Source organism: Amblyomma mixtum, chromosome 10 (genome assembly GCF_055824585.1).
Source record: "Amblyomma mixtum isolate Tamu chromosome 10, ASM5582458v1, whole genome shotgun sequence".
NCBI classification, from domain to species: domain Eukaryota; kingdom Metazoa; phylum Arthropoda; class Arachnida; order Ixodida; family Ixodidae; genus Amblyomma; species Amblyomma mixtum.
In genome coordinates, this window is record NC_143021.1 from 66,317,123 (window position 1) to 66,343,743 (window position 26,621).

The following is a 26,621-nucleotide window of genomic DNA, read 5'->3' on the forward strand; positions in this document are numbered from 1 at the left end:
GTGCGTGGGCGTGGCACACCACACCAGGCTTCGGCACCTGTCCAGGCCACACACAGTGAGCCTGTGGCGGGGCCATGTTGGAGTAGCCAACGCTATTCCATCGACTCCAAAGCAGGCGGTGCAGAGCCCCTGGTTGGTCGAGGCCTAACTCGAACGTCAACATGCCCTCTGCCCGGTCGTCGAGCCCCTCTGCAGAGGCGATGGACACGACCCAGGGCAGCCCCGTGCCGTCCACGTCGGACGGTCGGTGGAGCTCCCTGGATCGGTCAAAGACAGGCCCCGAGTCACGGGGCCATAAAAACAGCTTGATCTAGTTTTTCACTCCATGCAAGCACAAAATTAAGATGGCTTTCATAATACAATGGAATTGTAGAGGACTTTTAAACAATTACGGTGACATAAAAGGCATACTAGGAGCACAGGCTCCCGTCGCCCTATGTCTACAAGAGACAAATTGAGGTCCGCAAAAACAATAACTTTCTTAAATACTGTTCTCCGCCACGACTGAGAACAGGTGAGCAGGCTGTTGGGAGGTGTAGCCATCATAGTGAAAGGCGGTGTCCCGGCTCGAGAACTTAATCTAAAAACAAGGCTTGAAGCTGTTGCAGCCACTCTGGTTGCTCATAAAATCATTACAGTGTTCTCTGTGTATATTGAGCCACAGCTGAAGGTAACACTGCATGACTTGGAGGTTCTTTTAGAGCAGCTACCAGAGGCATACCCGGTAGTTGGAGACTTCATGTTTTTTGGGGAAGCGAGAAAACTGATGCTAGAGGCCATCTTATAGAGGATTTTATTCTATGCAATAACGTCTGTCTACTGAACTCAGGTAAACCCACACACTGCTCTCCAACCTTGGGGGAAATGAGTGTTTCAGATTTGTCTTTTAGTTCACCGTCTGTTTTTAGTGATTTAATTGTGTTTTACACAATCCATATGGAAGCGATCATCTCCCTGTTATAATAAGTCTGTCATCCTCGCCAATGGTCATTCTGACAAAACCACGGCATTGGAAGCTGCATTTAGCTGACTGGGCATTGTTTGGAAAGAAAGCCAGTTTGAAGGATATAATTTTAGCAAATCATAGCATAGATGAGATAAATGAAATGTTCACAGCATGCATTCTTTCTGCCGCACATGTATCAATTCCAAAATCCGCAGGAGCGATCCGCCAGAAACACAAAGTGTGGGAGCAGGTGCGAAAACTAGATGGTAGCTTCTCACCCTTCACAGTCCCGCTTTTGACAACACCTGGTACACAAACAAGCATAAGGGAACAGGCAGACATGTTGGGGGAGCACTTTGCTGTGGTTTCAAGTTTTTCACACTATAGCCAGTCATTTTTAAAATACAGAAACATAGCTGAAAAACAGAGGCTCCCAGCAAGTGGAGGTGCAAATGAAAAATACAATAGTCAATTAGACTATTGTATTTTCCAATAAATCAATAGGTACTGTCTGCCAGCAAAAAAAACTGCTCTAGGACATGACCATATATACTATGAAATGCTTGCCCATCTTTCGAAACCTGTCGTACAAGCACTTTTGAATTTCTTCGACAAAATATTCATAGAAGGAAAAGTACCTAAGGAGTGGAACCACCTTTGCATCGGGCGAGGGAGTTGTCGAAGTGACTCCTCTCTGGCTGCTTCCACCGTGCTAGCACGAATATGGCAGCGCCCAGGGTGCCCTTATTGCAAAGGTCTATAGTACCATTCCTGAAACATTGAAAGCCACTGTCACACAAAAATGTGCCTACGATTTTGAACGGTAGATGCTCTGTCTATCAAGCAGAGAAAAGGCTTCGAAGGGGAAACTCAAGACGCCACACTTTATACATGTCTGAACAACTACTACACATACGCCAAGGTAATGCTACATGAAACACCGCAGTGCTACCACACTAATGGTCCTCACGCGTAAACCACAAAGCCACACTCATACAAGCTTGCTACCAAACGCGGGTGGTTCGCATGCCATCTCAGACGCGGAGTATGGACAGAATCCCAGGTGCTACCTTGTTTCAAGAGACGTCGCCGTTCCATGAGAGGAGTGTTCAGGAAGATCAGGTGGAGGGAGTCGATGCGGCCACACTGCCTTAGCTGGATGTCGGTGTTGGAGTGTCCTCGTACCGGTGACGAGGTCTGGTAGGTGCACCAGGTGCTGGCTGAGTCGGCGTTCCAGGAGGCGTTGACACAGGGCTCGCGTTTCGAATATGCGGTCAGCGTCGTGATCCACAGGACTGGGGCATCAGCTGGTGGAGACCACTCCTGGTCAGTAGGCCTCACTATCGAACACCTCTTGCAGCAGCCGATGGCCGTGCACCAACGTCCGCGCCTAGAATGTCCCTCGTCCTGTCCACGTCGCCACCCCTCACCTCATCTTCTTCTTCCGCCTCGTTTTCAGATTCGTATTCTCCATCTCTTCCAAAAGTACCACTGCACTCTCTTTTCTTCTCTCTCCTCTCTCTCAAGTGCCAATTAACGTGCCTTTCCTTAGGTCCAATGTTTCGCTCATTCTGCTTTTCTTCTTCGCTCGTGGCAGGAAACTGTCCTGTGAACTTTTTTTTTTTTTTTTCAGTTTGGAGGAGTATTTTTAGGCATTTTTTTCTTTGGAGTGATGTGCTGGACAATACACAAGTCACGACTTGGAATTAACCTACAGCAGCTGGATAAATTACCATTGAATTTTTTCCCCGTGCCATTTTGGCTTTGGTTTCAAAAGCCGAGCAACGGCTGTAACATACAAGATGCGCTTAGGTCACGTGAGGCGGGCGAAAACTGTGATGCTATTGCTGCTTGTTCATTTTTTGTCATTCTAACTCTTGAGCAGGCTTGTGTGAGAGTGTGTGTGAATTCAGAGAAAGAAAGCAGCAACCATACTGCAGTTGTTGTATGCCTCGTGTGGCCTGGGCGCGTCTTGTACATCACAGCCATCGCTTGGCTGTTGAAACCAATACTGAAACAGCGTGAGAGAGAAAAAAAACTCAGTTATGAATTATTTACCTCTTGCTGGCACAGTCCACGGGGCTGTCTCTGTGTCCTGGTGGATCATTCTGAAGAGAGAAATAACTAAAATTTGGTGCCTCATCTGCTGTAAACTGAAAACTCCTTAGCAATACTGCATTGCTGGTTTCAAGGCCGATTTTGATCTTTGCACACCGCTAAGCCTAATTACAGAAGCGAACACCAAGGGAGTCCGTGTCATTGGGCATATAGTGGTTCGTCTTTCTGTTTTGGGCTCTGCGTACGGCAGATCCATGCAGTGTTGCTCACTTTTGCATCTAAATGTTTTCTCGCCATGTTCGCTTGTTGATGATGTGAATGCCAAACTCATGGAAGCAGTTTGTTTGTGATCTTGGTGTACAACATGTGCTGTGGTTTTGAATGGGGTATTAGTCAGAATGTACAGAAAACTATTGGCTTCTTCCTCGAGCTTGTTGGCAATTGTAAGTTTTTTTTTCTGACATTATCATGGTTCCTTGCAAGCACGTTCAGATCAGCTGGTGACTGTATTTATTTGATAACGGGGTGCTAGGATCTCTTTGATGGGGTTTCCTTGGAACTTACGCCACATGACAGTGATGGCGTGTGAAATGCTTTGTGCACATGCCTGCTCTTGAGCATGTTCCCGGGGTTTGGATTATCCATGAGGCCTAGAGAAACACCAGAGGGTCCTTTCCCTGAGCATTCAATGTTGGGCTGAAAGTTTAGATTTGAGGTCAGAGGAGTTGTGTTTTCAGGAGAGGCGATGCATTGTCGTGTGTGTGCAAACGAGGCACAAGTTTTCCTTTGGGGAATTTCCCCTGCCAGGTCCCTGTCTGAGGCCATGTCTGTGGAGAAGATTGCAGCCATCAAGGCCAAACGGTTGGCCAAGAAGCGTGCCACCATCAAGGGGGATGATGACCTGGGCCTAGCTGACATGCAGGGCATCCTCGAGTATGACGTCGATGTCACGAGGGATATCGTCAGCCGTGAGCGCCAGTGGCGTACACGAGCCACTGTGCTTCAGAGTGCAGCAAAGGTAGGGTGCTGCTGAAGCTTGTGACAAGGCTCCCCCGGTGTGCGTAACTTTGCAACTTCTTTTCAGCGCCCTGCACTATCTTCTCCTCCTCCCTGTGTTGTGTTCGCGCTGCTGATACATATCTTTTCGATTTTCAGTATAGTCTTGCTTGTGTGGAAGACCAGTGTTTAGGCACTGCACACTTGTTGCATTGCACCAGTGTTTTTGATATGGGGCAGCTATTTATGAGGATGTACCATGAAAATCTGGGTGTAATATGGTTTCTTTAGATTTTAGCATGTCAAATTTGTGCTGCATGTTATATTCAGGTCCAGACAATTTCAAGCCCAGATTTGCAGGAGGTCTGTATTTGTTTCATTCATTGCTCCTCTCTAACACCACCCTTATTGAAGCACATGTATTTGTGAACTTTGTGTGTGTTACAGCAGTTGGCCTTGATATAGTGAACTTGCTGCACCAACTGTTAGCTTTCTTTGTTGAGACAGGTTTAGCAATATTGCTGCAGGGAACTTGCTAACATGCATGCCATCCTGACATTGAGGAATGTAGCAAGGTTATAATTATCATCGTGCCTATCATAGAACTTGGAGATACGGGGTTTTGAAGTTGAGACTTCATAAACAGGGATACTAGCTTTTTTTTCCAGTTTCTAAAGTGGCAACTATGAAACCCCATATGAACTTCTGTGGTAGGCAGGGTGATAATTTTACCTTTAGTGAATTCCTTGGACGTCAAGACTAACCAATGGCACGCATTTTCACAACTAACAATTCTTGAAAGCTTGCGGCAGATAACTTGGATCTATAATCGATAATCGGCTCACGAAAATGCATGTTCGCTGAAGCTTTTTGAACTAATCATCATCATCATCAGCCTGACTACACTCACTGCAGGGCAAAGGCCTCTCCCATGTCTCTCCAATTAACCCTGTCCTTCGCCAGTTGCTGCCACTCTATCCCCGCAAACTTCTTGATCTCATCCGCCCACCTAACTTTCTGCCGTCCCCTGCTACGTTTGCCTTCTCTTGGAATCCACTCGGTTACCCTTGAGGACCAGCGGTTATCTTGCCTTCGCATTACATGCCCTGCCCAAGCCCATTTCTTCCTCTTGATTTCAACTAGGATGTCATTAACCCGCGTTTGTTCGTGTTTTTTTGAATTAACCACGATTAATTAAATTGCTTTTTTTACGAAACACTTTCCCCATCACTGAAAAGCATTCGTAGTAGTAGTTTGTGTGTGTTGAGCCTTGTGGCCACAATCTCACATGTATCCAAGAGTTTGTCATGTCTGAGTATGTTTTCCCTGTGCTGGTATTGGTTTAGTTATGGAAGGGGTGACTGGAAGGGCAGATTGGAGGACTTATCCCATGCAGGTGAGGAATGCAGAGGTTCCTTTCTTTGCACGCTGTATATATATGTTTTATTCCCTTACGTGTGGTGGGTTTTTGCCCAGGGCGGGAGTTGAATGTGGCCGAGTGCAGGGGCCTGTTTGCTTTGGATGAGCAGCTGGTTGCCCTGGCGTGCTGTGAACCTCCTCCTTTGTGCTTTGCCCTCGGGCTAAGCATTTGAGAGGGGAGTGGCAAGAATTGCAATCTTACTACAAAGTGAAACAAACAAAAACACCGAGCCGCCGCGGTGGCTCAGTGGTTATGGCGCTCGGCTGCTGACCCGAAAGACGGGGCTTCGATCCTGGCCACGGTGGTTGAATTTCTTTGGAGGAGAAATTCTAGAGGCCCGTGTGCTGTGCGATGCCAGTGCACGTTAAAAGAACCCCAGGTGGTCGAAATTTCCGGAGCCCTCCACTACGGCGTCCCTCATAGCCTCGGTTGCTTTGGGACGTTTGAACCCCATAAACCAACCAACCAAACAAAAACACCAAAGAGCTCATAGACACAGAGCGGCAGGTGGTGAATTGTGTTAGTAATCGCGTTTATGCAATGCTTCTGGATCTTTAGTGCACGTGCAGGCTGAAGGTGGGTTATTCCAGTCGTCACCTGTCTGAATGAAGAGTGTTTTGTAAATGTTTTGTTGTATGGCAGTGTGGTGTGCTGGCTTGATGATTATGATCATGGTGAGAGTCGGTAAACGTGGCTGGCCGGATCCAAACAGCAGAAGGAGCTGGGCTGTGATGATGTAGTTTGTGAATTAAGGGGGCACGAGGGGCCTAAAGCTGACCTTTTTATTTATGGCTAGAGTCTCATGAAATTTTGCACACAGATTTTGCATTCTGATTTTGCATTCTGATTCCAAATGTGTAACCATAATTGAGCTGGTGGTCTAAGATCAAAAGTTACCTTGAATTTTAGTGTAATTTGGTAATTTCTTACGCAGCTTTAATGAACTTTCTCACTGCATTTTGCTGCTTTTATTTACATGAATTAATAGCCAGCGAATTCCCATACCCAATGACATTCTTCGTTTTTCTGAAAAGGCGTGTCATCCTGATGTACTATGTCGAGAGTAAAAGGTCACAGTATTTGACACTGCAACTCGTTAAGCTAATTGTCAATTGCTATTTATACATGGCCTAAACAAAAAAAGTAAGAATGTTATCGGGTATGGGAACTCTCTGCCCATCAATTCATGTAAATAAAAGCAACTAAATGCAGTGAGAAAGTTCATTAAAGCTGCGTAAGAAATTACCTAATTACACTCTAGAATTTCAGATAACTTTTGATTTGAGACCACCAGCTCAATTACGATCACATATTTGGAATCAGAAGAGAAAAACACATCTGTGTGCAAAATTTCATGAGATTCTATCCACAAATGAAAAGGTCAGTTTTAAGACCCTCATCCCCCCTTAAATATGAAGAGAGGTCTTGCTTTAGATTAATAGTGATGATAAATTTAAAGTAGTCTTCATTTTGGGTTACGCTAGCTGACCTGTGGTAGTCAGAAATGAAACAGACTGAACGATTTTGTGCAGCCTCCAGCTTATCGATTAGTGCTGTGTGATATTAATTTTAAATAGATGAAGCTGTGAACCTACATGAGTTGTAATTAACAGTAGCTGTGAGTGTGATGGCGCGGAAGAGAAGTACCTTTTGAGATATCGTAGTGTAGAGCTGGTTTTGAACATTAAGGGGGGATGAGGGTCTTAAAACTGACCTTTTTGCTTATGGCTAGAATCTCATGAAATTTTGCACACAGATGCCTTTTTCTCTTCTGATTCCAAGTATGTAATCATAACTGAGCTGGTGGTCTTTAATCAAAAGTTATCTGAAATTCTAGAGTGTAATTAGGTAATTTATTACGCAGCTTTGATGAACTTTCTCACTGCATTTTGTTGCTTCTAATTACATGAATTAATAGCCAGCGGATTCCCATACACGATGACATTCTCACTTTTTTTTGTTTAGGCCATGTATAAATAGCAATTGACAATTAATTAGCTTAACGAGTTGCAGTGTCAAATACTGTGACCTTTTACTCAGGGTTCGTAGCGGTCCTTGAAACCCTTGAAAACCCTGGAATTCAAAAATAGCATTTTCAAGGCCTTGAAAACCCTTAATTATTTTGAAGTACTTAAATATCCTTGAATTTCTTCAATAGGCTTTCGTTCAGCCGGTTTTTAGCGGATGCGTCTTGGACGACTGGCAACTAAATACTTGAGCCAACCAACGCATCCAATCCAATCCGTTTCTGTAGCCACAACGCAGTAGCCTACCTTCAATGTGGGAGAGCATGGTGTGTGAATAATTGCTGTCGCGCCTTTCGTGTCTGCAATGTGCCGGGAAAGTGCAAGTTCCAGCAGTCGTGGTTATGCAGTGCTGCTTATAGGGATTGGATTTCTCCGGATACGTCAAACTCTCATCGGGCAAAGGGCAAGACATGCGGGAAAACCTTCAATGTGTCATCCATGGGTGAGTGGGCCCTCAGAAGTCATATGAAGAGCGCAAAACACATTGTGAACACGAAAGCGACTATGGCGAATAGTACCATGCGGAACTACTTGATGGAAATTGCTTCTGAGCAACGCACCGAGCCGGCCCCATCAACGTCGTCGGATGTGAGCAGCCTGTGCAAAGCGCACGAGTGTGTGACCGACACGGAGGTACTGTGGACCCTGAAAATGGTAACATCACATTATTCCTACAACTCGTCATCACACACAGGGGAATTGTTCAAGAATATGTTCCCTGATAGTGAAGTCGCGAAGTCATTTTCCTGCAGTGAAGGAAAATCTGCACACGTAGTGTGCCATGGTCTGAGACCATTTTTTCTCTCGTTCCTACAACGTGAATTAGAGCAATCTGATGGCTACACCGTTCTGCTTGATGAGTCTTTGAATGACTGCCTGCAGAAAAAACAAATGGACATCTATTTGCGGTACTGGAGTACCATGCCCGAGCGTGTAACCACGAGATATTGTCACCGACAAACGCAGCAGAAAAGGGGGAAGCACAGCGTTTCCTAGGACGAAGCCCGCCGAACCGCCGAGCTCATGCAGAACAAAGACGACGCTCGGCCACGTGCTGGGAGCCAAGGTTCGGCCACCAGGCCCAGAATGAGGTCCCAGAAATCCACGCACAGAATGAGGTCTTTAGAACAGTCACGCAAGACGGCAAAGGAGCCAGTGAAAGTAAGACCTCGGATCTGGATGCGGCAGGTGGAGGCGCCGATCGGCGTCACTATCGGCGTGCAAATCACGGGTCCACACCAAGGCGTCAGAACCTTACGGAGAGTCGTGGCGAGTTGACTGCTCATCACAGAAAAATCAGCGTCGGTATCGACGAGTGTGGTCACTTGATAACTGTCGGCGGTAACTAAAATTTCAGCTGAAACCAATCGTTCTCAGCACTTCGGTGAGGTCGTCAGATCGGGTCGCCACCCCCCGGGCAGTCAAGTCGAATCGTCGGGTGGAGGCTGTTGACTCTGTGCAGTGGCGGCGGCCCTACCCCCGGAGGACGCCGTCTTCAGTTTTCCCGGCGAGGGGACGTGCGTCTGAACTGACCAGAGGTTGAGGGCCGACTGGGCGAAGCAAAGCGCCTCGGGAATGGAGATCGCGATTGGCGCTGCTGCGAGGCCAGGGGCAGCACGTGAACGGCGAGGTACTCGTCGATGTCCTGCGGTCTTTCACCATAGCAAGGTCGAGGCGCGTCGGGCGGGAATCCTCTCAAACCCATACGCCGGTACGGGCAATGCCGCAGAATATGGCCAGGCTCCCCGCAGTGGTAGCAGAGCGGGCGATCGTTGGGTGTGCGCCACACGTGCGCTTTGCTGATAGGAGGGCGCAGGTTCTGCTGCTGCTCGACGGGGCGCAGGTAACGGTGGGGTGGTCGAGGTCCGGCAACGGGGCGAAACTCTTGCAGCATGGGGCAGGTCGGCGCAGGTCGCCGTAGGACATGACGTGTGGCTCCGGTAGTGGTGCTGGTGGTGGCTGCACCGCTCGCTGGATTTCGTCACGGATGACGTCCCCTGTAGAAGGTATGCTTGCCGGCGGAGCATCCATGCGGAGGTGTCGCAGTTCTTCGCGGACAATTCCTCGTTCAAGCTCTCGCAGCGCCTCATCCCCGGGGCCTGGCAAGGACGCGAAGTATTGAGTGGCCGCTACATTTGCCTGACGGCCGTATTGGGCACTCCGTTCCAGCAACGAACGTTCCATGCCCGTAGCTTCCTTGGCGAAGGCGGCGACGGTTAGCGGAGGGTCGCGCATGAGGCCAGCAGACAGCTGCTCCTTCACCCCACGCATAAGGTGCCGCACCTTTGTAGCTTCTGGCATGGTAGGGTCGGCCCGATTGAAGAGGCGTGTCATGTTCTCTATAAACATGGCCACGCTCTCGTTGGACTGCTGTGACCTGGAGCGAAGGGCAATTTCAGCGTTTTCCTTCGGTTGGCTCGAGCTGAATGTGGCGAGCAACTCACGGTGAAAAGCTGCCCAGTTGGAAAACGACGCCTCGTGGTTCTCAAAGCACGTTTTCGCCGAGTCGAGCGGTGCGAAATATACATTCAGCAGCTTCCGCTCGTCGTCCCACTGGTTGAATGCGGCCACACGGTCAAAATTGGCCAACCAGTCTTCTACATCCTCGAACCGGTCGCCGTGGAAGGATGGTGGCGGCCTAGGTGCGAGAAGGACGCACGGCGGGGCACTGCCGGAGGACTGACCTGTCTGGCTGCTGCCAGTGGTGGACGTCATAGCTCTCACAGGCGTTGTCAGTGGCTCAAACTCGGGTTGCAGGCCTCGCAGGCGACGGCTCGTTTTGTGGACGGGTGTGGGGTCCGCGGGTCGGGAAGAAGCGTCACGGCTGTCGTCGGGGTCAGCGTACATGGGATGGTACCCAGCACGGCTCCACCAAATGTCACCGACAAACGCAGCAGAAAAGCGGGAAGCACAGCGTTTCCTAGGACGAAGCCCACTGAACCGCCGAGCTCATGCAGAACAAAGGCGACGCTCGGCCACGCGCTGGGAGCCAAGGTTCGGCCACCAGGTGGCGCTGGCAGAGTGCCAGCAGTGTGGCAATATTATACATCGGTGTTCATGGGACATCCGACTGCCGAAGACCTTCGGGAGAAGCTTCTGGCTGCCTTGGCAGATTTGCCGCTGGCGAAAGCTGTCCAGCTGTCTATGGATGGCCCCAATGTGAACCTAAGTGTTTAAGGGAAATGCAGGAATACTTGCAGCAGAATCATCAAGTTCAGTGTTGTACAATACATAACGCTTACAAGGCGGCTGTTGTTGCCAGCAAGTGGGGCATAGAGAATCTTCTTTCAAGCCTCAGTGCCATTTTTCATGATGCGCCTGCTCGAAGGGAAGAGAATACAGTAGAGAATACTGTGACAGGCCAAATGACATTTCCTCTCAACTTTGTTGCTCATCGCTGGGTAGCAAAGGTTGTTGTGATCGAACGTGCCATTGCGCTGTGGGGTGATGTGAAAAGGTACGTGGAATGTGCGAAAAAGAAAGAGGTGAACTTGCCAAAGTGTGCGTCATTCACACAGCTCTGCGAATTTTGCCAGGACCCACTGCTGTTGGTGAACTCTCCTCTCGATGATTCTGAAACCATTCCTCAGGGAATACGAAATGTCACTAATGTTCTTTTTAAAAAGAGATGTAGAGTGTCTCGTGAGGAAACTTCTCACGAGATTCATCAAGTGCTCAGTGCTGCCAGCTTCAACAGGTATTGTCGGCTTGCTCAAAATGGATCTTGTAGACCCAAATAACCATGTATCTTCAGAGAAAGTTGACATTGGGCATGTAGCTGAAGAAATGGTCAAAGCCGCAAAGGTGAGCGCCAAGGACATACTTGCCTTCAGGATGGAATGCAAACAGTTCCTTATTAGTACCGCCAAGAAAGGAGCCTGTCTTCGCTAGACCCTCGCCATCAGAGCCAGATGAGTGCCTCACAGGCTTCAGGAAAGTATTAGACGCCCTCATTGCGGTGAGACGATTGGGTGAGCATGAGTGCGATTTGGTCCTAGGCAAATACACAGAACTTCTGCAAGAGAAGAAACACAACCTGCGGCAGTTTTACAAACATTCTTTTAGCCTAGACGAGTTCTACCTTGAGCTCTTGAAGGTTGACTCATCCTATAAGCACTTGTGGAAAATTGTGCGACTTCTCGTCTTGAGCCACGGGCAGGCAACTGTCGAAAGAGGCTTCAGTGTGAACCGCCACGTCTCTGTCGAAAGCCTGAAGGAGATCTCATATGTGTCGCAGCGAATCGTTTACGATACAGTAAGCAAGGCTGGTGGCATCCTGAACATTGTAATAATGAAGGAGTTGCGTAGATCTGTCTTGGCCGCACACAACCGCTATCGAGCCTACTTGGAGGATAAAAAAAAATAAGCGATCGAGCAGTCAGAGGCATCAGAGAGAAGCCACATTGAAGAAGAAATACACGGCATGAAGATGAAGAGGAGGAGGCTGGAGGCAACAATTGCCGATTTAACAGCTTGTGCTGACAACTACGCTGAGTGGGCAGAAGCTACAAGCGACATCACCTTCATTGTGAAGTCCAACAGTTTGAGAAAAATAGCAAAAGAAAAGACTCTGGAGCTTGCAGAAATTGATGACAAGTTGAAGGGAAAGCTTCAGGAACTTAATCACGAGTCCACTGTTTGAGAATGGGCCTCTTTTTGCGGGTTGTGTGCAATACGTCTGAGAAAAAAACCTAGTTAGCTATTGATTGTGGAAAATGTGCCTACTTTTGCTTGTGTGCAGTAAAAGATGTGTTTCCTTGCTGTAAAACATGTTGTGGTCTTTTTCTATGATCTCAACAAGTCGTGTTTCAAGTCCTTGAAAATTCTTTGTTAGGGCCTTGAAAGTCCTTAAAAACCCTTATATTTTTTCCTTCACGGTGACTGTGAACCCTGACTCTAGACATAGTATATCAGGATGACATGCCTTTAGAGAAAAACGAATGCCACTGGGTATGGGAACTCCCTGGCTATCATTTCATGTAAATAAAAGCAACAAAATGCAGTGAGAAAGTTCATTAAAGCTGCGTAACAAATTACCTAATAATATTCTAGACTTTGTAAGAATTAAGATCACCAGCTCAATTATGATTACATTTTTGGAATCTGAAGAGAAAAACGCACCTGTGTGCAAAATTTCATGAGATTCTAGCCATAAATAAAAAAGTTGGTTTTAAGACCCTTGTCCTTCCTTAAGTACTTGATATGTTTTTTCCAGGACAAATTTCTTGTTATGGTGGCACCAAGGTAACTGCAGGATGTGACAGATCCTAGGGCACTGAGATAGTAGTCAGTGCCTGCTGAATGCAAGGGGTTGTAGTTTTGACTGAATCGCCGTGGTGGCCATTTTTCAGCTCTTCTCAGTGGCAGGGCATGGAGCCTGTCTTCTTTTCTCTCTCTCCTCGTGCAGAACTTTGCCAAGTCCATCTTCCCGATTCTGCAATCAATCAAGATGAGGGAGGAAGGCGTCACAACCAAACATGCAGCCCCCGAGCCTTCACAGGCACCGAGGGTAATGTACAGTTTTAATGGGGGCAGTGGTGCTTAGTAGCCTGCTCAGTGCTTACCAGTCGAGTACCGCTATGGCAAGGAGAGTATGGCACCTGAGTTAATTCGGACTTAAAGGGACTGAAAGAAAGGATCTATCCCCCCCCCAAATTGCCAGAACCTGTTCGCATCATGGTAAATTTGTTTGGCGAGAACTGTGGAGCATGATTGCTTTAATGGAAGACTGCTCCAGAATGGTAGGGGCCCCTGTGGCCTCCTCCACAGTGCCACCCGTTAGTAGTGGAGCCTCTTCATAAGGAGCGTCGTCATGTGTGGAGACTCGCCACCGCAACAAACTGCCAGCAGCTCGTGACGAGCACACAGTTTTGCTGCCATGAAAAAAGAAGACCAAGTGGTGCACCAGTCAGCTCCTGAACAGAGCTGTGCTCAGCTGACTGGCCCATTCATAGCCGACCCACCATCGCCATGGCCAGCAGAAAAACTTGGAAGAGGGAAACTGTCCGGCTGCATAATTTTTCACTGCCGGTACCCTCCGAATGTCGTCATGCGTGCCGCAAAAGGGGCACTTTACCAAAGTGACATGACGCAGGATATTAGCTGGCTATGTCCTTCATGCAGGGGCTCCAGTCCAAATTAACACTCGGCAGCGTCTCACCATCTGATGCCATACTAGCCGAACCACGTGGGCAGCCCAAATTAGCCGCAAGGGTCGAATTAATGATGCTTCAAGGTGCCGTGAAACTTCACTGGAACAAACTTCAAGGGACCTCAGGAAAAAGTTTGTTAAGTGAAGGTTCACTCAACTGAAATAAGCATGCTGCAGCTTGTTACCACGAGCCAGAGGAAAAATGGGCTGCTCAGATGATATTTCAACCTATTAGCCGCCGCGGTGGCTCAGTGGCTATGGTGCTCGGCTGCTGGCCCGAAAGACGCGGGTTCGATCCCGGCCGCGGCGGCTGGAATTTCTTTGGAGGAGAAATTCGAGGCCCGTGTACTGTGCGATGTCAGTGCACGTTAAAGAACCCCAGGTGGTCGAAATTTCCGGAGCCCTCCACTACGGCGTCTCTCATAGCCTGAGTCGCTTTGGGACGTTAAACCCCATAAACCAAAACAAACCATTTCAACCTATTTATTTCTCACTCTGCTTATGTGCACATAGGACTGCTGTTGTTGTGAATTGAGGCACTGTGAACCTTTTCTGTTTCTGCTGGGCAGCAAATGCCTCTTCTTCCTGAGGTAGTGCACTCTCTGCAATCCCTTCTGTGGCTCATGTCTCAGCCACAGGTGTCCTGAAAAGGCTGTGTGTACCTAGACAGTGCCCCTCCTCTATGAGGTTGGCATTCACAGCAGTGTTTAGACTGCTGGCTTGATAGTCCGCATCCTCAGGTTTAACTGGATGGCCACCTTTACATTTTTTGTGATCAGGAGGCTGCTGCACGTGCATTTGGTTGGGAGGAATTCCACTTGGATGTTGCTGACGTGTCGACCAAGTGGGCCGAGCAGTTGTCCAAAATCTTTCTGTCTGGCCATCTCATTGTTCATGCCTACGGTCCACTTTGTAAACAGTTCAAGCGACATCCAGGCCTTTGAATCATGGCACATGGGAGCAATGCAAGCCCTTTTAACTACTTTGGACGGGCATAGCAGCCCAGTTGCATACCCGATGCATTGCAGCAAAACAGTGCTGTGATTCTGACATTCGTCCCACCTTTGCATGTGTCATCTTTGTAGCACATGGTTTTGTTCGGGAGCAGTTGGTAAAATATACCGGCCTCATCCACGTTGTACACATCATCCAGCGCTGGTCACGCCGCAGACTTTTTCTTCTCTCTCCATGTCCTTGCTGTCCACGATGCTTGCTTCATCACAGACCTGTTTTTATGCGATTCTGTAGCGCACCCGACCCGGCCACAGAAGACGGCGACAGTCCCAGCACGCACAGACTGGATTTCGTGGCCGCTTAACTGCAAGGCCGACAGCACGCTGTTTCGTTCGCCGCTGGTCGCGCATGTGCCTGAGCTGTCAGCAAAGCAAAGTGCATCGACACACTGTGACGCCGTTTGGCACGTTCCCATCTCTGGACGCCCACTTCAGCCACCTGCACGTCGCCATTGCTGGTCCCCTTCCTCCCTGCGGGAACCACCGCTACCTGTTAACCTGCATTGACAGGTTCACGAGATGGCCTGAAGCGAATGCCCCTTCTGGACATAACGGCGGAGTCGATCGCAAGAGCACTCATCACACTGTGGATCAGCCGCTACGGTGTCCCTTGCACCATTACGACTGATTGTGGTCGTCAATTTGACTCCTCCTTATTTGCCAACCTATCTCGGCTCCTCGGCTTTGATCACATTAAGGCGACCTCTTACCGCCCGATTTCCAACGGTGTCATTGAGTGTTTTCACTGGCAGTTGAAAGCTTCGTTAATGGCGTCCGCTTTTCCTTTGCCATGGATTGAGTGCCTACCCTTCGACCTGCTTGGTCTCCGCACTGCACTTCGCAGTGACTCTCCTACCTGTGCAGCAGAGCTAACGTTTGGTACTACTGTCCGTGTCCCTGGCGAATTCTTCGAGCCCTCGCCACCCACGCTTGCTGACGTCTCAGATTACGCCTACCGCCTATGTAGCGCTATGAGCACTGTTGTTCCACCACGTCAGCGCCAGTATTCTCGTCGTGTCCACGTCACCTCCGACCTTCAGCGGTGCACTCATCACGTCTTTGTTCGCCACAACGCCGTACGCCCGCCCTTGAGGCCACCATACGATGGTCCCTACCAAGTGCTCCAGCGTGCCCCTAAGCACTTTCTCCTGCTCATCACCGGCCGGCAGGACACAATCTCAGTTGACCGCCTTAAACCTCCTCGTCTTGACACCGAAGTCATCGCAAACTGTGCCACTGCATTCCCTCCTGACCGTGCCAGTCCTCGCCGCGTACGATTTGCGCCAAGAGTATTGGCTTTTCGCCATTCACACCTCGCCCATGGCTTCATCGCTAGAGGGGGGGCCCTATAGCGTGCCATCGTGGTCCGGCCACAGAAAACGACGACAACACCAGCATGCCTGCCAAGCACGCGCAGACTGGATTTCGTGGCTGCTTAACTGCAAGGCCGGCGGAGCGCTGTTCGGTTCCTGCCTGGCTGAGCGCGTCCAACCGAATATATTTGGGGAGACCCGATGACGACTGGTGTCTACGATTCGTCTCCACATAACCATCCACTGCTTGTGGTGACTTCGAAAAGCACTGCAAATTCCACGGCCTTCGCTTGAATTAGGGGTCCTGAAACTGGAGTGTTTTTCAATCGTAAATCCTTCAGCCATGTAGCCATGTGGCAACAGTGTTGTCAACTTTTCTGAAATATCCAGTGCAGAGTCTTTTGCGCATGGGGCTGAGCTGCGCGCTTTCCGATGCAGCCGGGATTGCTTGGCGCTGGCTCTTAATCATAGACAGTGATGACGCCGGAATGCCATATGCCTTCGCAACTTCGTCTTGACACTGCCTTGAGTCCAGCCTACACAAAATTTCCCATTTTCCGTCTTCCGTTGGTGACTGACGGGAGGAAGGATGGACGACACTCGCAAAGAAAAAGAAAAAAGTTTTTCGCACGTAATTGGTAGCGCCCATCCGAAGTCATAGCCTTTCTTGGGCGTTGGCTGGGACTGCGCCAACAGTACTTATCCGTATTTCCGAATTAACAGGGCTTGAATTAACGAGTGTTTAGTGGCGAGTTTCAGAGGATGCGCGGCAAAGGGGGTAGGCAGCCGCCACTGCGGCCGCCAATGCCCGTACCCTACGGCGCTGCCGGCCACCGCTCCGTTGATGGGCGCCATTTAGGCTTAACCCACTCTTCTGCGGGTTTATCCGGTTCCATCTTCTGTGCCCGTTTAGGACGTGCGTAGCCTCTAACTATGTGGAGGTGCTTTTTTTTTTTTGCCAAGTGCTGTGTGCCAAGCCGCCCAGACGTGGCTGCGCGTAGTTCGAATTATCCGTAGTGGAACCAACTCACTTTCGAATTAATGGGCTTTTTTATTCACAGATCTCTATGGAGCTTGGCTGGACCAATTAGTGTAGTTCGAATTATCCGAAAATGCAAATTATCGAGGTTCGAATTAACAAGCTTTCACTGTATCAGTTTTTAGCTCTGACTATGCTGTCTGGCTGCTTACTAAGCATGAAGTGTTGGGTTATAAAAGAAACAGTCACAAATACCTTACCTCCTGCTATTAATGCACCCTTTGTGCGACAATTATTCATTTTCATCTATCACATGTTTTCACATTTTCAAGGTAAGTTGCTGGGCGAGTTGGTTGCGATATTCTACGAGTACAGTGCAACGAACGGGACAAGAAGAAGGGCACAGGCAGAGACACAACACAGCGCTGTGTCCTTCTTCTTGTCCCGTTTGTTGCGCTGTAGTCATGGAATTCACATTTTCAACTTGGTTAACGTGCGCGTCACAGTCAAGCACAGCAAAACCACCTACGCAATGCTGCCGTGCCTCCTCTTCTTGCCGTCACTTTTGTGTGCTTTGCGCTGCCATGATACGAACGCACGCTCCTCTGTTTTCTATAGTCGCATACAACTTAAGTCTGCAGTGAAGCTCCGCCCACATTCAGCCTCCGCGCACAGAATTCTTCCACGACGAAAATGTAGTCCACTGCTTAAATGTTTCTTGTTACGTAAACAAGAAGTTTTATGGATTGGCTGATATAGCCAAGCATTAAAAAGCTCATTTCGCTTGCTGTTGCGATTGGCCAGTGGAGTAATACAGGACGCCGCGGCCCAGTGTTAGCAGCTGCTGTTTCTTTAAGTTGTATCCTACTATAGTCCTCACTGCACTCTTACCTTTCTCAGCGACCCATGCCTCCTTTCTATGTCCATAGCCAGCTTTACGTTTTCCGTGTGCGGCACACGCTTCACCTCATGGCCTCAATGTCCTCGAAAAGTTGGGTTCTCCTTGCAGCTTTCAAGTTAAGGTGGTGAAGCCACCTTAAAAAGTGCTGTTTTATTGCATTCAGTATCTGCAGGCCTCGCGATCCTAGATTTCGCGCGTGCTGCAATGTCATCATTCCATGGGAAGTTCATTGCCATGGCCAGACGCTCTTTACTGTAGCCGTTTCTTGGAAAAAATGTACAGTTGTCTGTGAAAGGCACCCTGCATTAAGAAGACATGGGGTGAGCAGTTCGCACCCACCACTGCTGCACGGTTGCTTGTGGGATTCTGGCACCCACAGCTGTCGTTGGTCAGGAGCAGGGATGGTGGAGAGCGCAGTGACGCAGTCTGTGGCAATGCTGGCGGGCAGACTGGGAGCAGAAACAAAGAGTGCCTCGATGCTGACCCATCGGGGCACCCTATCTCCTCCAGCCTGGCCGTGGTGCCTCCTCTCAGCCCCTCTCATAGCAGAAGTGGTGGTAGCTGCTGCTGCAGTCCCACCAACAGAGCGATTTATGATTTGCAGTGATGGGGGTTTACTGTGAACATTTTCGAGGTCATTAAACCTGCATTTACAGTAGAACCTCGATAATTTGAAATCCCAGATAATTCGAAGAATCTCTGTGGTTCAGTTATTTCCAGTGTAAATTTGACTGCAGCATTTGATGCGGTGGCGTGCACCAGCCCGGTTAATTCGAAGATCTGAGGTGCTATACAAGGCTGTCCAAAGCTGTCCAAAGCTGATGTCCCGAGTTTCGTCCCAAGAATGTCCCAAGGATGTCCCAAGTTTCGTCCCAAGCTCATGAAGCAATGGCCCCTCGGAGCCACTAGGCGGCGCAGCAGAGAGGTACCTATTAGTAATGCTGAAGGTCGGGATATGCCCTATTTACACGATTGTAGGTCAACCTGCTTTTTTTTATTTGAATATCCGAAGTGGAGGGTTGACTTACAATCGAAACCAAAGCATGCCACCATAAATAAAGGCCAGACAAACAAGATATTGGGGATGCTACAGCGTGGTTGCATTTCTGCTGTGGGGCTCCGTCGCATCCCTCTTGGCCCTGAGCAGCTGCTCTGTTAACGTGCAGCACCCTGTCCCCGCGCACGGCGGCTGTCGATAAGCGGCGAACTGGCACACCCCACCCTCCCCGCGCATGGCTGCGTATTGCGGCTAGTGATAAGTGGCGGCGCAATAATGCTCTCGCATTCTACTCTTTAAAGACTACGCTTAAGCGTCCTCCAATTTTTTTTTTTTTTACTTTCCACTGCGCACTCAGCGCTCAAGGGAGTCTTGATAGTTGGTGAAAGGGCCGCTGTTCCAGTCATGGCGGCACCGCCACTCAGAATGGCAGGGAGTGTCGGTAGCTGACGTAAGAGCCGACACCGCTCACACGTAGCTTCTCTTTGGCTCTGACACATTTGACGACTGCCTGCCACGTTTCACCAGTTTTGAACGTAGTGCTTCGTCAGTCGTTATTTGTGCTCCGGTTCTGGTACGGGAACGGCGCTCATTAATGGCTACATTCCAGATGGCTCTCATTCGTTACGCTGAATAAACAAGCTGCATGCCGGGCCACGAGTTCGACGTCTCGGAATGGGGGATACAGGTGTTGCAGCTGCAGCGAGGCAAAATATTCAGCTGTTCGGCGTGATTTTGTGATGTGGCTGTTTGCGAAGTGTGGGATTTCGCTGGACGACGACGTTATAACAATGTGCTGTGGGACCACAGCAGTGATCACGGCGACAGTGCTAGAGAGGACGATAGTGTGAGTCTGGACAAGTAGTTCAGTGGCTAATACATTGTAGTTTTGGTCAAGTTTAGGGGAATCCCCCAAGGTGGAGTAGATTTGTATTAAGGGAGTAATTACTCCCTGGCATCCACCTGAGCGCAGTCATACGGCTACAAAGGAAAGCTGTACAGCTTTCTCAGAAACTTCGCAGTTAAAGAAAAATTCGTCCTGGTCCGAGGTTCGAACCCGGGACCACCGCATCAAGGGAGCAGTCGCTCTACCCCGGACCAGGACAAATTTTTCTTTCACTGCGAAGTTTCTGAGGAAGCTGTTCACCTTCCTTTGTAGCCGTATGGCTGCGCTCGCGTGGATGTCAATGAGTAATTACTCCCTTACTGTAGTTTTGGAATGTGCCTACGGGCACGCCTGCGCGCAGCAGCTGATAGCGTCTGAGGATAAGTGGCAGAGGCCAGATAATGTTATCGCGTTCTGCTATTAACGGGTAATCTTAAGGGACCTCCAGGTTTTTTTTTCCTGATATGAGATATGGGGGGGTCAACTTACATTGAGTCGACTTACAATTGTGTAAATACAGTAAGGGTCCGAAACTGTAGAACCATTTGGAGTTCACTTTGCTACTAGTCAGTGCCGCATCCGTGTGTGGAGACGGTGGAATGCCGCTTTTTCGATCTCCGTTGGCTTCAGACTGCTGTCCTTTTGATTACATTGTTACGCGTTTATTGCTTTGAGCTGTGCGTGCGCCCTGATGCCATCCTGTGGGAGGCTACGAGGCAAAGCGAGGGCAGGCGCAGGGTGTGCGTCCACTGATATCTGGAGTCGACTTTCTTTCTGTCGAGGACAGGCTACAAGGTAGACTTATGCGGCAATACACGGCAGTCGCATCAGGCATCAAGATGCCGATGGTCTATCCGACTTCCTACTTCCAGCCGTTATTTCTAGCCTTTCCACGTCTGACGTCTCCTGGCCGGCGCTTCACATCAGCATTATGCCTTCGGTGCAGCGTTCCGGCCCATGGATCTCTTCTCTTCTTGACTTCCTCTCCAACCTATGGATGCTTCTTCTTCGCGTGCTCTTCGCCGCCATGCTTCTCATTTATCAGTTCGTGATAACCTCCTTTATCGCCACCACTACAGCTCAGGTGGCCGCAAGTGGTTGCTAGTTATTCCCCGTCACCTTCGCTCGGAAGTCGGCGCCCATTTTCACGCTGACCGGGAGTGTGGTCATGTCGGAGGGTTCAAGACCTACGATTGCATCTGACTACGATATTATTGGCGTAGCATGTACACATTCATCCTGAAATACATGTGTTCATGCCTTACCTGTCAACGTCGCAAGCCTCATTGTTCTGCTGGAGAATTGCGGCTGCTACCTTGCCCGCCACGCCCATTTGACCACGTCGGCACTGGTTTATACGGCCCTTTTCCATACACTTCAGCCGGCAACCGTTGGGCTATTGTCGCGGTTGACCATTTGACAAGGCATGCCGAAACCACCGCCCTTCCGGCTGCCACAGCCTCAGAAGTTGCCTCGTTTATCTTAAACCGATTCAACCTTCGTCACGGTGCCCCTCGCGAATTGCTGAGCGACAGATGCCACGTCTTCTTATCCGATGTTGTCAAAGCACTGCTCACCAAGTGCAATATAATTCATCACACCACCTCCGCATATCATCTGTAAACCAACGTTCTCACCGAGCGCTTTAACCGTACCCTCGGTGACATGTTATCTATGTACGTCTTTTCAAACGAGTCTAACTGGGATCTTGTGCTTCCGTATGTAACATGTGCGTACAATACCGCAACGCTGTTCACTACTGGCTTCTCTCCTTTCTTTCTCCTCTACGGCCGTCACCCTTCTGCTACCATCGACACCATTCTGCTGTACCAGCCCGACACTTCCGAGTACGCACCTCTTTCTGAAGCCGTCCGGCACGCCGAAGACTGTCGCCACACCGCCCGTGCTCTCACGACTGACACCCAGTGCCGAGAGAAATCCCGCCACGACCTCAGTCAAATGGTGCCGCACTTCCCCAATGGCACCCTTGTGTGGCTCTGGATTCAAATTCAAATTTCTTTATTTCAGCATCTTTTACATCGATACTGGGGGCGGTAGACTAAAAAGCCACAGAAACGGCTTGACAAGGTCCATGGCTGCATACACTTGACATGTTCCAGGTCATATTTTCTTCAAAAAGTTACGCCAAGACATTTAATTTGAGATGTCTCGTATTTTAATTCTAAATTATTGTTTATTCTTTCGGCTGGTGTGAAGTAGTTGTGTTGGCAGTGATGCAGACGTTTTTTGACAAGTGATTGCTAGTTCCACACCATTTTGGCTGCAGCTTCAGTGTGGGGCACCTTAGGCCTATCAAGTGGTGCACAGCAATCCTCCACTGCCTGGCCTGCCGATGGGAGGCACAGTGGTGCAGGACTTAGCACCGCAGGCTAGCATTGTGCTTAGGTTTTTTCCCTTTCTGCTGCACTGCTACGCATGTGAATGGCATGGTCTCACCAGGCATGGTGCAGTCTCGCCTGTGTCGTCGGTATGCTCGTATCACGTCGCAAAATGTCTTCGGAGAATCGGAAGGACCTTATATCTGGACCTGAGTGTGCATATGACCCCTTTTTGACCCCCAGTGCTGTGAGTGTGTGCATGCCTCTTACATGCAATGCAATCTGTGTTAATTAAGTGAACATCTTGAGATTTCTAGAGCACCATGAAAATTGTGCCGTGGTGCTGATTTCGAATAGACAAAAAGCCAGTGCTGACACAGCTGTTTGGCAATAAACGTTCATGAACTGCCAAATCCTGGCAACATTCTGGTCTATTTCACGCCACCCAAGTTTCTGCTTCAGTTAGAATTTGGCGTCGGTTCCATTAATTTTTGTTATAGCGGGATTGAAGCACATTGTTGCGGGGCTGCAAATGTGTGCGTGTTCCTTGTTCTTGCAGGCCACACCGGTGCGTGCAGTCCCCCAGCCGGCCGTCTACAACAGATACGATCAGGAGCGTTTTAGGGGCAAAGAAGGTGATCGACCGGGAGCAATGCTGTGCAGAGAGTAGCAGACTGTTTGGCATGCTGATTTAATTTGTTATGAAACCTTCTTGGTACCAGTTGGAAATTTACTCCTTTTATTCCTCTTGCCAAAGTCTCTGCTGTGGGCATTCGCAAACAATCGCATACCTGCCAGCAATCGCACTTTAGTCGAGGAGACTCCTGGATTTCGGCCAAACTTCCCGATTGTACAGAGATGCCCTTGTTTCTCCCAAATTGCCCCCGACTGTGTTCGGAATTTGCTCCAAAAAAAAAAAAACAAACAGACTCTGCACTGACATTAGGACATGCTGGTTATCAGCGGAAGCCAGAGTGTCTTTCATGATATACTTTCATGATGAGCTGCCAGCTTTCCTGCAGGACGGTTTCTGGCCAGTTTTTCAAAACGAATCAAGTACGTAAATTGGGTTTTTGAACTGAGCAGCATTTCTGTGGGAGCCACCATGTTGACCTCGCATGGTGCGCTTCTGCGCCGTTTGCAGTTCTCCTCGCCATCATTGGGTGTGGCGAGAAAAGGAAGGGCAGGGTCACTTTTCAGTTGCCACAACGGTGCAGTGCATGTTAAAGCACACATTGCATGTTGTTGTGCCCCCCCCCCCCCCCCCCCCCCCCTTTGTTTTCTCCTGAATTTGGGCACTGGCAAGTTGGCAGGTATGCGATCGTAATTGTCTTTGCAGTCTTCTGATGTTCAAGAGATGGGGTCAGCAAAGAACAAGTCACAGTGGCTGCAAGCATTGGTTACAGAGTAGCATGTTATTTTCTGGAAAGCAGTGGCAGCACTTGCAATTCATTCAGCCGAAGCTTGGCACGAACACTTGGTGCAGCTGTGATATTCTTTGCTCAGCTAGAGAATTGAAAAGTTGCTCTGGTGGTCAAATGTTGAGGGGAATCCCCCAAAGTGGTGTAGATTTGTACTAAGGGAGTAATTACTCATTGACGTCCACCCAGGCGCAGCCTTACGGCTACAAAGGAAAGCTATACAGCTCTCTCAGAAACTTCGTAGTTAAAAGAAAAATTCGTCCTGGTCCGGGTTTCGAACCCGGAACCACCGCTTCACCGGAGCAGTCGCTCTACCAATCGAGAGCGAATTGATCAATAACTTGAAGTGGGAACTGTGTTGGTCAAATGTTTAGGGGAGTCCCCCTAGGTGGAGTAGATTTTCAATAAGGGAGTAATTACTCAATGGCATCCACCCGAGCGCAGCCATACGGCTACAAAGGAAGGCTATTTTTCCTTTGTGGCCGTGTGGCTGCGCTCGGGTGGATGTCAATGAGTAATTGCTCCCTTATTGAAAAGTTGCTCTGAACGTCGGTTGACACTTCTCTGGGATTTGCAGAGACGGAGGGCTTCAAGATCGACACCATGGGCACCTACCACGGCATGAACCTCAAGTCGGTGACGGAGGGCAGCCAGCCCAAGCGGCCAGTGCCCGTGGCGACCCCCGCACCCGTGGCCCCTCCCGCCCCGGCAGCAGCAACAGCCGCCGCCACAGCACCCGTGCCCCGGCCAGTGCCCAAGAGAGGTGGGCGCTCCCTCCTTGTTTGGCACTTGACGACGCAGTATCGCAAAAACCCTCGTATAATAGCATTTGGGGACGGCAAAAATGGACAAAAATTTTCGTCTGCATACAATGCGAGTAACGGCTGTTTCACACGCATGCGATTTTCACCTGCGACGCTGCAAATTCCGTCAGTCTGCGACTGGGAAGGCCGTCGGTCTAGCAGCAGACGGCCTGCGACCAAGTTCTGTCCGGTTGGAATTCAGTCGCAGCGTCGGTGTGTTTGCTCTGCGACTGGCCAATGGGGAGCGCCGAAATGACGTGTGACGTAGGGTCACATGGGAGCTGTTGCCGCGGCATAAACAGAACTGTTTATTGTAATCAAAACATACGGAATATTGCCTTGCATCTAAAAACACTCTGGTCATAACATGAGCAACACATTCCGTGCAGCGTTTCTGTTGCGTTTGATCATGGTTTGCCTATGCGAACATCGAGCAACCGTGCGTGTCCCTCCGACCAAATTCGCTGGGTACGCGTTGCATGTGAAAGCACTGAGCGAAAATCGCACTGCGGCGTCATCGACTAGGCCGACTGTTTTCGTTCTAGTCGCAGCATGTGAAACGGCTCTAAGGAAAAACAGTCAGCTCGAAGACGTTGCGGAAACCAAACACCCTTCAGATTATTTGTGTACACTGGCGCAGTGGATACAATGTGTGTAGTGCAACCAGCAGGTACAGAGGGTCAAGACACGGTGCCGTGCTCACGATGATCGTGGCGCAGAGTGCGATTGTCCTTGGGACTGCAATGTCAGGTCAGCGTAGTGAAGTGGCATTGCAATGGAAACTACTGACCTGTGCCATCGCTAGATAGTGGCTCCTCTTGCTGAAAGCGTGATGACGCTCGCTCCGCTCAGTGAGCAAGCGGGAGTGCGCATGCGCGAAACACTCGCCCAGGAGCGGAACATTGGCTCGCTCCCGGGTGAGCCAAGTGGAGTGGCGCAACGAACGGGCCTCGCAAAACCTGCTGATCTTGCGCAGATTTTCACTGGTAATTGTTTGGATCCGCATTGAATACGAGATGGAAATTTGACATGGTGAAATTTGGAAAAAAAAAACGTATTATCCGCGGGTTTTTACGGTAGGGCATGCAGGCTGCTAGTTGCCTGCTAGTTGCTCATCTGAAGACTGTGTCAGTTGTGCAAAGCTTATTGAAAACAAGATAATGGTGCTTTTATTAACAGATGGTCCCCAATTCTCGTGGAACAGGTTATTATTTTGCAGGAAGACAACGTAAGTACTTGCTTGGCAACGAGCAGAGCAGTCTCATTTCTTGCACGCCACCTGAGCTAGGTGTTTGAGCAGCTTCGAAGGACGGCAGCCCCCTAATGGGGTGGAACGTTGGTCCAAGGTCACAAACCAGCCCCTTGGGCATAAAGCAGACGATCATGTTGTGTGCTCGCTTTGCGGTCCTCATCAGTCTTAGCGCATTTTGTGCTGCGGAAAGGGCAGAGTTGTAGGGTCTTATCCTTGTGTGGTTTATGTGTGGTCGCATCCCACTGGATTGAAAAGGATCATGCATGTCAATGCCTGCATTAGCTCTTTCGTTGTCATGGCAAAAATGACTGCTTTTGACAGGTGTGGCACATAATGTTTTCGTGCGAAATATGTGACGTCTAAGAAAGCGAAATTTACATGAAAATGATGGGAGTAGAATGCATGTTCTGAAGGTATTTATTTCAGTGCGAATATTGCAAAAAAAATTAGTCAGCACATAAAAAAGTTGAAAATTTAAAAAGACATGTACTGGCAAGACATGTCTTGGAGAAAAATTATAAAAACATTCTGGGAATGTACAAAATGTTTCCAATGTATTTATTAACTAGCCACCAAAAGTTTGAATTTATAACGCAATAACTTTTCTACCTAGCAATTTTTTTTTTCTGACACTACATGATAAAAGGCCATTTTTAAAGTGTGTTTGATATAATTTTTTCACACCAAGTAAAAAATTTTCAAAGTATAATGCAACATATGATAATATACCTTGATAAATGTACTTTTCAACGTTATCAGTTTCAGCTGAAAATGTTTTTAAAGAAACAGGAAAAAAAATTGCAGAAACACAGAACGTATATCCTCCATACCATTTGTGATAGTCTACTCGCATGAAAACTACGAAAGGTAATACAGTGGTATATCCTTATAGCAAATAAGTGAAAAACTAAAGTGGTTCAATGCAGCCAAAATATGTATAAAATTTCGGCAGAAACTCGAGCTGGGGAAGCAAAATTTAATTAGCTGAAGAATGGAAACTGGCAGAGACCTTTTCTATAGTTCCAGAACTGTTTTGAAGCCGCTCGCGACAGTGGCAGAGGCCGTAAAAATTTGAGTGACAAACATCAGCTAGGTTGGCTTCCTCACATTACAGCCATG

At 48.9% G+C, this 26,621-nt stretch overlaps 1 protein-coding gene and 1 pseudogene across 2 annotated transcripts in view; both read left to right on the forward strand.

Moving 5' to 3' along the window:
- The window catches only part of hyx (cell division cycle 73 hyrax), a 106,927-nt gene that overhangs the window by 33,814 nt on the left and 46,492 nt on the right, over positions 1–26,621 (forward strand). Inside the window, exons 7-10 of one of the 2 annotated variants that reach the window (XM_089562752.1) lie at positions 3,812–4,022; positions 12,855–12,956; positions 22,586–22,661; positions 24,025–24,210. In XM_089562752.1, the coding sequence (XP_089418878.1) occupies positions 3,812–4,022; positions 12,855–12,956; positions 22,586–22,661; positions 24,025–24,210 (575 nt within the window). The remainder of the gene's footprint in view (positions 1–3,811; positions 4,023–12,854; positions 12,957–22,585; positions 22,662–24,024; positions 24,211–26,621) is intronic. The other variant, XM_089562753.1, reaches the window with a different exon arrangement.
- On the forward strand, positions 7,634–12,847 carry LOC149326009 (uncharacterized; annotated as a pseudogene).